General features: G+C 43.5%; 2 protein-coding genes across 4 annotated transcripts in view; both read right to left on the reverse strand.

The window, feature by feature from the left end:
• VWA2 (von Willebrand factor A domain containing 2) overlaps positions 1-694 on the reverse strand; it is a 50898-nt gene extending 50204 nt beyond the window's left edge. For both annotated transcript variants that reach the window (XM_019556179.1, XM_019556176.1), the window contains exon 1: positions 615-694. In XM_019556179.1, the coding sequence (XP_019411724.1) occupies positions 615-679 (65 nt within the window). In that variant the 5' untranslated portion in view covers positions 680-694. The remainder of the gene's footprint in view (positions 1-614) is intronic.
• Positions 695-4772: 4078 nt separating this feature from the next.
• TDRD1 (tudor domain containing 1) overlaps positions 4773-12660 on the reverse strand; it is a 42737-nt gene continuing 34849 nt past the window's right edge. For both annotated transcript variants that reach the window (XM_019556261.1, XM_019556260.1), the window contains exons 19-24: positions 10321-10440; positions 9138-9251; positions 8521-8688; positions 7398-7625; positions 6957-7003; positions 4773-5255 (exon numbers count right to left, since the gene is read on the reverse strand). In XM_019556261.1, the coding sequence (XP_019411806.1) occupies positions 5154-5255; positions 6957-7003; positions 7398-7625; positions 8521-8688; positions 9138-9251; positions 10321-10440 (779 nt within the window). In that variant the 3' untranslated portion in view covers positions 4773-5153. The remainder of the gene's footprint in view (positions 5256-6956; positions 7004-7397; positions 7626-8520; positions 8689-9137; positions 9252-10320; positions 10441-12660) is intronic.

Raw genomic sequence — 12660 nt, forward strand, 5'->3', positions numbered from 1 at the left:
AGCGCGCAAGTCCGGCTGCGCGGGAAGGCGCTGAACGCAGGCTCGGGGGATGCAGCCCGGGGCAGAAGGGCTGGCAGCGGTCACGGCTAGTGGCCCCGGCAGCATCGCCTCTAGCCCACGTCCCTGCCTCAGACTTGACCCAAATGCAAGCCAGGCGCAGGGCTCGGAAGTGGGGAGGGGAGGGCGCCACCCTGGATCTACCGCCTTCCCTCCGCCACCGCGGGACGCCGGCTCAGCACTGGGCCGGTGCTCCCGGCTGAAGCAGGCAGGAGGATCAGCCCACACCTGGGCTTTGCCTGGGAGCCCAGCAGCAGGCCTGGGGGAGAGCGGGGCGCGGGGCAGCGGCTGCGGGCACGGCAGCAGCCGACTGCGCTGCCACGACGGCCCCGGCCCCACCGCTCTGCCCCAGGCACGAAGCGATGCTGCTCCCTCCCGCAGCTGTCCCTAAGCAGGGAGGAGGAAGCTGCTGGTGACAGAAGAGGCAGCAGAAAGGCACCAGCTGGCAGCGCCGAAGTTCTTACCCCGCTAAGCTGCCACCATTACAAAAGAGGTCAGAGCCGGCCCTGGTCCAGCTTTCAGTGGTGCCTGTTCCACTGTGCTAGGCCTTTACGCACCTGGCTGCAGTTTTCTTTAACAGATCAAATCCTCTTACTCCTGGGTCTGCGATGTCTTGGTGCATGCTGCCCCCTGGGCTTGGAGCCGGGTTCTTTTCCACGTGCCTTCAATACTCACTCTTCGCGATGATGCATTAGGCCTGCTGTTCTGCATGCTGCTCCCTGCCCCTCTTGCATCTTTTCTGTTGAGAACTAAATGCAAGACCTGACCCCGACCTCCAGCCGTTCTGGAGCTCCTACCACCAGCGCACATATGGCTGCAGATTTTGGCGCTTTGAAATGAAACATTGCTTCTCTAACTGCATCCCTTCCCAGCTGTTAGGGAGCTAAATGGAACGCCCCCCCCCCCAAACTGAAAGCATTGCAAATGGATATCTTCCATTCTGTTTACTTGTATTAGCTGAAGGGAGAGAAACCTAACAAGTAGTTCGTTTCACATAGGCTTGCAGTCATTGTCACTCTCAGCCTCGGCCCTTAGCAAGTTCATCTTGGATTCATTCGTTTTTCTCACGGTCTATGATTTCAATGCTCTAGATATAAAACACTAAGTCTCACGACATGCTAACCCATTCTTAAGGGACAGAAAATTTGAGACTAATGTGATAAAGTGAGGTAGCTAAGCTCACCAAATAAAATAAAAGCACAGTTTAGGAACAGGACTCTGGTCTTCCTGATTTCCAACCCAGTGAGAGCTTTTCCTCTGGGTGATGCCTGGACTTTGTTTTGGTGTGCACTCCGTTCTTTCATTGCACCATGTTCATCTGATACAAGTCACTGTGCTGAAGGCATCTCTCAACCATTAGCGATAGCTACGACTATTCCCTCTTGGGCACCATGATCTAATGAGCAGCATTCATAAGCTTTTCTATTTTTTAAACAAGTGACACTGTAGATCATCCTTACTCTGCTTCTCTATTCCAGGTAACTTTTTACTTTAAACCAGCGGTTTTTCACCAGCGGTCCATGGACCCCTGGGAGTCTGTAGACTACGTCAAATGATGACGCTGCTCAATCAGAAGCATCTGAATAGCCACGCTTACAATTCAAAGGGATCCGCACCTCCATTTGAAATTTCCAAGGGGGTCTGGCATCTCAATACCAAATTTTTTAGGGGTCTGGAAGTTGAAAAAAAAAAAAAGGTTAAAACCACTGCTTTAAACTTTCTATTTCCAATCATTGATTAGGGCCTGCAACAGATATACAGATCAGTATCTTGTTCTATACAGGCGATATGCCTTTGGAGATGTAGTCGCACTGTACTGGCAGAGGCTCCAGGATAAAGGCAGATTTCAATAGGTGTTGTACATGCCCATGCAACTCTGTAGGCCATCCCATGAAGGAGCTATTTCTTCCAGTACTCTTCCTTCTGAATTATCAACCCCATTACACAACTGTCTCACTGGATAAGGATTATATCAGACTATGCATTAGAGAGGTTTTAAGAATAGTGAGGTAAGGAAAAAAAAGCTATGAAAGAAAATGATTATTTCTAGAAGTTACCAACAGCATTTCCAGTATTATGGCATAAAGCAGAGGGAAGGGGAGCATCTGTGCAGTGCACTGTGTGCAGCCTGTACAGCATGTTGCCCACAGCTCGGAAGTTGGATAGCCCTGCATTAAAAAGACAACATTTACATTTTAATTAGATGAATGCCAAAACTTGCAGAGCAAAAGGGGACCTAGTTTTTTTAAAGTGATACAAATTGAAAGAATCTTAAACGGAAAGATTATTTTATTAGTCATGATAACAAGTCTCAAGAGGTCTTCAAAAACTCAACCACCACGCCACCATTTCTAAGTTACTGTAAGGTTTAAATAAGGCTACAAATGTTTGAAAATGCAAAGTCTGTACAACGCTTGCATACTATTACTTTATGAGCTGAATTATCTGCATTCAGAGCTTAATAAAATGTAAACAAGGTGATGAACAAGCTGGGTTACTTGCAGAAGCTAGAGGCAAACTTAGCTTATTACCGCCTCCTTTGGCAATATTTCAAAGTTTACTGTGATGTTTTCACAAATATTTATACAACAGAAAAAACATCTCACCAACTGTTCACTAGGGCAATTGTAAACTCAGTAGAATTTTTACTATTCAAAACAGGACATCTAAGTATTGCAAAACTAATGCAGTCACTCTGAGAATTGCTTCCTTTGTACTAGATAAAATAACATGGAAACCAAATCATACCCTTACATCAAGACAAAGCTGTGGAGAAACCCACACTGATCAAATATAAAAGATATAAACTAACAGATAATTCAGACTGTTTCATAAATGAAATCAAGAGACAGAAAGCAAGGATTATGCATTTTTAAGCAGTAGAAGGACTGGTGGTCCAAGCACAGCCAAGTGTCATGAGACCTGGGTTCTACCTATAATTCTGCCACAGACTGCCTGTGTAACCTTGGACAAGTCACCTCGATGACTCAGTTTCCTATCTGTAAAATGGAAATAATCCTGACCTTCCACTTCCAAAGAGAGTGATAGATCATCTTTATGTTAAAAAGTGCTGTACCAGTGCAAAGTATTACTGGTTCTCTCGCATTTGAGAAGATATTTAGATTTAACTCCTTAAGAAGGTATCTAGATTAAAGAAAGTCTCTACTTCCACCAAGGTCTACAGAGAAAATTAGCCCTCAGATGCATGTTCACAGCTCTTACTGAACTCAGCAAAAGCTAGAACAGATAGGCTTATCGCCAAGCAGTGTTGCTCCCTTGTTTCTTATGCTGAAATATGGGAAACAATTTCTTTCTTCACTAAGAAAACCTTTCAGTTCATCTCCAAACATGTACTAGGACAGCTTTCTTGAAAAGAAGTGGAACTTTTATGGTGACAATTAATAGATCTACCATACCAGCTTTGGTTTAAATAACTTGATTTTTGTGATTTTTTTCTATTTTCTTAAATGTAAAGAGTAAGATATGCAACACAGTAATCTTCTGACTTCCAAAGAAAGTTTTACACATTAATTTTTTAATCTCAGATTATGGCACTATGTAATCAGAAGCCAATTTTCATAAGAAAAGTGAACTTTAAGTAGCAATAGGTAACATACAGAAATTTCCTATTTCTTTACTGCACAAGTTAACGTCGCTAAAACATAGACCACTAAAACAGGCTGGACCATGCAAGTATGCCAGAAGTGTAAACAGGGATAGCGTGTGGTATGTTTTCTCCACAGCCCAAACCAACAAAGAATGCTATACAAATAATACAGAAGGCTAACTTAATCTGGATATAACAAATATTTGAATAGTATCCGAGTCATTTCATACCTTCTGAACAGTAACTTATATACACTGAGAATTGTTGTTAGTGAAAGTGTGAAACTAAAACAACAGGACTATACTAACTGGTCTTGGGAGTAGTATGAACTTGTGAGTAACTCTTTTCTTATTGATCGTACTAAACTGTTCAAAATAAATAGTAGTACAAACATGATTAAGGCAACAAGCTTTACTCATAATTTCTAGGAGTGAAACAAACTGGTGGGCACCTTGATGCAAACAAAGCATTGTGATGCACACAGTTTGTCTTACCTCCTACAGATTGGTTGCAATGCTTGTGAAGTCTTGTGCAGTATTGTCAAAAGTTTACATCTCTAAAAGTGGATGTACAGGAGCAAAGGCAATGCAAAGTTTTCCAAAGACTGAAGCAAGCTCTAAAGTTAAGATGGAAATTCAATCTCTGTTGATTGACCCCTTGATTTATGTGCAGAGACGATCAATAATGGTACCAATTTTTGAAACGCAGGTGTTCTTTCTAATAAGAACAGTAAATACTATGTACTGGTACAATATCCGAGTATGATCAGGGACTTTATGTATCTTTATTTTTTGGACTGGGAAATAGATGAAGAACGTAGCAACTTATCTAGATTCAGGAGTGAAGTCCAGCACAGAACCCATGAATCTGGACTCTCATTTCCTTGCTTTTAAGCACTAAACCACTAGCTGAAAAGCTGGGTTGAATTTAATGATCCCAAATGCTCATTCATCTCTCACAGAAGCCTCAGAAAGTTGTGGTCATTCACATTACAAAACACACTGGTGGCAAATGAAAGAGGAAAATTAAGGCTGGAAATAAATTTCACCTAAGTTGGAACAAAAATATTCAATAAACTAGAAGGGAAAAATTGGTATCTGTACAGTTATTCTTCATGATAGTCAACCAACATAAGATTTCACATGAAATATTTTTTTCATACTCAAATATTAAATACCTGCTATACATAAAAAGTAAAAATAAATTTGCATTTCAGAATGCATGTGCTGTAAGTTGTTAAATAAACAGCTGCCTAAAGAAGTTACTACAATTCAAAGGAATCAAAGCACTGAAACTTCATGCTGCAACTTGGCTCTGGTGGCCATGTTCACAGTAATATTCCATGTGTTTGAGATTTAGACAACACTTAATAGGAAATTAAACACCTGAATGCAAGTACTGTTCTAGGAACGAGAACAGCAAGCAGCATCAGCTTTATGAATACTGCCAACATAACGCATCTATATAAGCATAATCAGCATACATCAAGTCAGGCAGACTTTGTGTTTAACATTTTTTCCATTTCACCAAGGCCATCTTGATCCACACATTTACTTAAAAGGAAGAGGAGTATCTGCTCATGTTTTTCAATCTGTGAAAGGAAGAGAAAGAATTAATAATTAGGTTTCCGTATAAAAAGTGTGGTTTTTTTTTTAAAACTTGCACTTAATACAACTCCAAATACTACAGAAGCATCCAAGTTCCAATGCCAATTTAGGAGATGTACAAATCACCTCTCCTTATTTGTCAGTGGTTTTCTTCTGTTGCATGAAATAGAAGTGCATTGAGTTTGACTAATCCTCAATTTTTAGGGGAATATACACACTCAAAAATGATTAAACAAGATGCTGAAATGAGTGCTGATGTCAGGAGATCAAAAGGCCAGACCAGTGGGCAATAAAGGTATCCCTGTCAATAAACGTCATCTGCCCCAATGCAGGCCTGGGCCAGGACTACCTAACTCCAAGTAACATATGGAAGCCCTCTGTTCCTCCTCCACCCCACCACCCCTTTCTATCTTGGCGGATTCAGATTTCTACACTCATCCAATCCTACTACCACAGTGGTTCCCAAACTTTTTTTTGCTGCAACCCCAAATTGGCTATCAACAGGACTTCTCGACCCAGAGCCGCGGGGACTGCTGGGAACAGAGTGTGGCACCCTGGGGTAGCCACCATTGCCCTCTTTGTACACAGTGGCCCTGCCCACCACTCCCAGGCCACATGCAAGTGTGCGTGTGTGGGCCCGTTGTGACCCTACTGAGGACAGCCGCCCCACCCCGCAACCCTAATTTGGGTCATGCCCCAAGGCTGGGAACCAACGTACTACTACCACACTGGAACTGAAGAAGTTTCAGTTAAGAGACTGCATAGAAAGATTTCTCATTGCTACTGATCTAAATATTATTGGGAGAAAAGGACTGTAGTGGAAGATAGACAAGCAAGTTCAATAACGAGAGCTTTCCCCATGCATCAGCTTTTAAAATTCCTAGCATCTGCACTCTTAGAGTTTCCCTAGCTTCTACAACAACTGCTTTTTTATTCAAGAGACTCTTACTCCCTTATTTCTCAAGTTACCAAAGCAGTTGAGAATTTCTGAACACCAATGCAGCTGGCCCTGCCTCTTGCAGAAAGTTCAAAATTCCTTGCAAATATGAAGGTTCCCCTATAACTGGGAAGCAGTATATGAAGATGCTGTTGCATTAATGTAATAGTCTTTATTAAATACCACACTTTTTCTTGTTAACCAACAACGATCTTTGCTTTTCCGGGCAAAATTTGGGCATCTGTCCAAACACTTTTGGAAATCAATCTTTTTTGCAATTTAAATTTGAGCTCTTCTTTCTACTATTATTTGCAAAGCTGTCAAGAAACAGAGCTAAAGTTGAAGAAACACTGTTCAGAGTCATGGTTCTATAGCTTGCATGTGTAAAAATGCCCCAGAATGACCAGAAAAACACAACTTTGGTCATTTATCTAAAGTATGTACCAAAATGTAATGTCTCATTTGTTATCCACCAGCCTAGAGTTTTAACGGCATCTGTTATATACTTGGACCCGACCAAGAACACACAGCTAACTCCCCTTGCTCCCTACCCTATTATGGCATTTTGACTTATTCCACCACTTTACAAAAGGTCATATTGGAAGCCTTAGAAGTTTTTTGGACACAACGCACTTTTCTTCAGTTTTGTAACTCACTATGAAATTTAAGTAGCCTTTTCCTGAGTTTTTAAAAAATAACAAAATTTAGGAGAGGATGTGGAAGCTTCACATAAAATCTGAAACCTTACTTGCTTTCTTAATTCTGTGCAGCAACATTTAGTTTCACTTGCATGCTCTATATGAAAAGAAAAATGAAATAAACAGATCAGTAAAGTGTGATTATTAATCATTGTTAATTAGCTGAACAGTCTATAGGCCAGTGTTTCCCCCACGGAGGCACGATCCCTTGATGGATGAAGCAGGGGAGGAGGTGGGTCAAAATTTTCCAGACATGTAAAGACACACATGCACATAACTGAACAAAAATTTACTTTCTGATGTAGGGGAGCACAAGAGTGGCCAACTTTACTATGAGATGGCAGAAACTCAAATAGTTTGAAAAATGCTCCCACAGTCTAAATGCAACAGGACTGCATAAGGATAACTGTACATGTGCAGATACCAATTTTTTGAACACCAGAATTTAGAAGCAAAGTATCTTTTTGTGGAAAAAAAAATAAAAATATTACCTTGGGGTAGAATACCTGGATTTCCAGTAGCAGGAGGTTTGGCCAAACCTTCTATTACTAATCCATCATCTACATTTAGATTACCATCTTTAAAGCCTTTCATCACAGATACCACATGAATGTTCTCTGTGATCCCTTTCACTGTAACTGTGACACTCTCCCCTGACGCAAGTGTTTTTGGCAAATCTGTCACTAATCCAGACCAGTCCCCATCAAATTGCACAATCCCTGGAAAATAAAAAGTCAATCTCTAGTTTTGATTGTAAACAGCTGCAAAAATCTCTTTTCCACCATCATTTGAATTTTAACTATATACACAAGTAAAAACTTTTAGACAGTACTCTGCAAAGTTGAAGTTCATACCAATATTCCAATTTTCCATTAAATTAGGAGTAATTTAGTTTTTCCATACGGTTTTTTTCCTGCAGAATAAATTAGTTCAGAAAAAAATTCTAGCAGTCATTTTAAAACAGCCTTTACAAGTGCTAAAAAAAAAACAAAAAAACTGAGACTTCATCTGTATCAGGGGTTCTCAAACAGGGTTCTGCAGCACCATGGGATGCTATGAGGCCCCCTCACAGGTGCTACACCATCAGGTAGGTAAAACTGCCCCATGTGCTCTCCCTTCACTAGGGGTCTCTGTCAGCCTAAAGCAGGCAGCAAAGCTGCCTCATGCTGTGAGTATTTCCTCATCTGGCACACTTCATGAGCCCCCTGAAAATAGGCATGGCTAGAATTGTATTGTCTACTTCTGTTTCTGGGAGGAGTGTAGGGGATGCCAGACCAGATGCACAGAAGGCAGCTCCTGTCTTCTTTAGGCAGATTAAAAGAGCCCTAATGCAGGAGATGCTCATGCCCAAGACAGCCCTTCCTGGGCTGTTTGTGCAGCAGGCACGTGAGGCAGTTTCACTTGGAAGCAGCATAAATCTGGCTGAGAAGCACTGAAGTAAACCAAGGCAGCACCAACAGTGGTTCTCAGCCAGGGATGCAGTCACATTCAATAAAGTGGGAGGCAAGAGGCACTGATGCAGATTATCAAATACAGAAGAATTAACTATAAATTATATCAAACACTAAATAACCACAGTTAAGTAATTAAGAAAGTATGTGGTTGCACTTTTACCTGCAAGTGAACACTTAATTATCTGAAAGGGCAGCTTTAAGTGACATGCAGTAATAGGCATCACTTCAGAAAATCGGAGAGTTTCTGTATTTCCATAATCTCCATATACTACCTTCACCTCGGAAGGAGAAACTTGCAAAGCAACAGCTCTGTACCAATGACCATCACCTGAAGAAAAATGGGACAAAATGCATAAAGCTCTTTACACTAGGATCAACATTTAGTGGATCAGGAAAGCCAACCTGTGGCATGGATGCAAACATAAAACCCGTGGGCCAGATTCAGCCCATGGAACCATTCCATCCACCTTGCTGGCAGTTCAGGGGGCTACCCGAAGTTGGTGGCATGGCCTCCTGCAGAGTTCAGGGTTCCTGGACGCCAGTGAACATTGACCCTGATGGTGAGCCCCCAGCCCTGCCCTGCCACCCACTCCCTGACCCACTGCCGGCCCTGTGTATCCGATTTAGGAAGAGCTACCGTAGTCCAGATACAGCTCAGGGTGAGTTTGACGCTCTTGTTTTAAAAAGATGATCATCTCTTTATAAAATGCTAATATTTGTAGTGGCAAAAATCAAATTTGGATCACATTTTCTGTTAATAATTAAAAACTCTCTCACCTGAAAACTTGGCACAACAGGCTTCACCAACTTTTGGTCTGAACGACTGATTGCTACAAGAGCAGCAATATTCTGCCAGTTCAATCATCAACGTGCAGAGCTTGTCTTGATCCACTAAAATTAAAATAAACTGAATCCGTTTAGTACCGTCAGGTTTCAACAATATCTAGGGATGCACCAATATATTGGTTGGCTATTGGATCAACACTGATAAGAGGAGAAATGACATTACTGGTCATCAGCTTTTTTTGGTCTTTGTAGCCAATAAACATGTCTGCGTGCCTGGAGCACTCTGGCAGGTGCAGCCCTGCCCCACTGCCAGCCCGAGCTTGCAGTAAACTACAGGTCCTGGCATGTGGGTGGGAGGGGGTGCTGGGAAGTAGTCACAGGGCACTGTGCTCAGAGACCATTATTGGCTCCTGCTGCTGCTGCCATGGCAACGCCATGTGCACAGCAGGAACCTGAGCACCAGGGCTACCACGGAAACACTGGGCGGCACACAGGTAGGGTAAGGCACTGCACAAGGGATGCTTGGCTTTGCTAGGCATCAAGTGCCTTTGCAAATGTGGCTTCTCCCCCCTGGCCATGGGAGCTCAGCTGCATGGGGCCCCCCCAACACTGATGCAGTAGCATGCTCTGGTGCTCCAAAATGGGCCTGGCACCACTGTCCAAGCAAGGGTCTGCCCCGCCCACCTGGGATGGCAGCACAGCTGCACAGGGGGCAGAGCTGCAGGCAGGAGCCACGGGTGAAGAGGCAACATGCACAGGAATAAGGCAGTCACCACCTTCTTCATTGAAGGGCAGGACATGCAGGAGGTGCGTGCTGGCGTATTATAAATACAAAACAAACAAAAAAAGGTTTATGTCCATAGTTTAAAATGCCTTGCACTATTACTAAATATCAGTTATTGGATCAGCATGGACTGATATAGTTGGTTAATCATCAGCTATTGCTATTGGCCAAGGAAATCTTTGTTGGTGCACCTCTAATATTAAAAATATTTAATAGCACAGGAATACAACAATGTATAGCAGGAAAATTGCTATCTGAGGTGTTCTGGTTGGGTGTCAATATCAGCAATTTATTTTGAAATGTTAAATATCTTGTATACATAGCTTGCAAGCATTGCTGCTACTGGGGTAAAATACATTCTTCATTAACAATACAATATACATTTCTTACCTTTAGTTTCAGATGGCATTGCATAAAACAAATCTGGATTTATCACCTCCACTATGCGAACTGGTATGGCTTTATTAATGGGCAATTTTATTGTTTTCCACTGCTCAGATGAGGAAGTTTCTAATGGAATTAGACAGACTAGTAAGATACAGTATACTGCACCTATGCAAATATGGATCTTGCACACTTAATAGTGGATACTATTCAAGTTAATAAATCTAAAAAGCTGCAGTCACTGAAGTGCTTCTGCAGTAAAAGCAACTGAATGTGGACAGATGTAACACTTAAAATATTCTTAATACCCTTTAAACCTCAAGAGTCCAGACTTACAGGCCACTTTAGACAGGTTTAAGCTTCCTTGAACATTTTGAAAGGATACCAGGTACTATGAACTGGTTTAATGTTGTGTGTGGACATAGGACATACCATGCCTAATGTCTCGTCATTCCTGCAGGCATCTCAAACTACGCTGCTCCTCAACCTCCCCCTGCACCCCCACAGCCATGCAGGGTAATAAAGCTGCTCTGGGTTGAAACCAGGGACTTTACTGCCCAAAGATCAAATTGCCTACAGAGACCAGCCTGTAGAGGTAGGGAAGCAGAAAGCGTCTAAATTTTATAGACATTTGGGCTGGAAGGGACCCCGGAGGATAAATCGAGTCCAGCCCCCTGCCCCAGGGGCAGGAAGTCAGCAGGGATCATAGGATCCCAGCAAGATAAGCATCCAAATGTGTTTTGAAGGTGTTCAAAGTAGGCGACTGAATGGCCTCAGGTGGCAGTCTGTTCTAAACCTTGGGGGCCCAGACAGTGAAGAAGTTCTTCCTTATGTCCAGCCTGAACTGGTCACAGTGGAGTTTGTGACTGTTCAATCTTGTCATCCCTTGGTGAGCTCTGGTGAACAGTCGTTCCCCCAGATCCTGATGAGCACCCCTGATAAACTTATAGGCGGGCATCAGATTACCCCCGAGCCTGCACTTTTCCAGGCTGAATAGCCCCATTCCTCTCAGCCTCTCACCATAAGGTCTGTTTTCCTGACCTCTGACCATGTGCGTGGCTCTCCTCTACACACTGTCAAGCTTCTCCACATCTTTTTTTGAATTGCAGAGCCCAAAACTGGACGCAGTACTCCAGCTGCGGCCTCACCAAGGCCGAATACAGTGGGAGAATGATGTCCGGGGATCTGCTTGAGAAGGATCTATGAATGCAAGCCAGAATTTTGCTTGCTTTACTAGCTGCAGCATCACACTGAAGGCTTATGTTCATCTTGTGGTCAACCGTGATTCCCAAGTCCCTTTCATCTGTAATGCTAGCCAGCGTAGCACTACCGAACCTATAAGCATGGTGCAGGTTTTTCCTCCCAAGGTGGAGAACCTTGCATTTCTCAGTGTTGAACACCATCAGGTTCTCATCCATCCATTTCATGAGTCTGTCCAGATCTGCCTGGATCACCCTCCTGACCTCAGGTGCGGATGCTTTACCCTAGAGTTTGGTGCTGTTGGCAAACTTGGCCAGTCTGCTTCTGACACCAATGTCCACATCACTGATGAAGATGTTGAACAGTGTAGGCCCTAGGACAGAGCCTTGTGGGACCCCACTGGTCACAGCACACCAAGACGATTGACTCCTGTCAACCACCACCCTCTGGGTCCTACTGCGGAGCCAGTTCCCCAGCCAGCAGATCGTGGTGACGTCAAGGCCACAGTTAGCCAGTTTAGCCAAGAGGTGATTGTGGGATACCAGATTGAAGGCTTTTTTAAAGTCGAGGTATACGATGTCGATCTCTTCCCCCTTGTCCAGGTGATAAGTCACCTGGTCATAAAAGGAAATGAGATTGGTCAAGCAAGGCCTCCCCGCAACAAACCCATGGCAGTATCTTGAGGGATACCCAGCTTCAGCTAGTCTGTTAAGGATGGCCTCCTTGATAATCTTTTCCAAGACCTTCCCCAGGAAGGAGGACAGGCTGATGGGCCTGTAGTTTGCCAGATCTCCTTTCCTCCCTTTCTTGAAGATAGGCATGACATTGGCCCTCTTCCAATCATCAGGCACTTCACCAGGGCGCCAAAAACGCTCAAAGATCCGTGCCAGGGGCTGAGCTATGATGCTTGCCAGCTCCCCGAGTACTCTTGAGTGTAACCCATCAGGAACCTCCCTTGCCCGGGCCTCCCTGACCCATAGTGGGCAGGGCCGTCCCGTGGGGCTGATGAAAAACAGATGCAAAAGTACCCATTTAGCAAGTTTGCTTTTTCCTGGGTGTCAGTTGCCCCATCTGGTTTAGCAGGGGTCCAACATTGCCCTTGCTTTTCCTCTGGCTCCCCACATATCTAAAAAAGGACTTTTTATT

The sequence above is a fragment of the Crocodylus porosus genome, unplaced genomic scaffold, assembly GCF_001723895.1.
Source record: "Crocodylus porosus isolate Cpor-Errol unplaced genomic scaffold, CroPor_comp1, whole genome shotgun sequence".
NCBI lineage: Eukaryota > Metazoa > Chordata > Crocodylia > Crocodylidae > Crocodylus > Crocodylus porosus.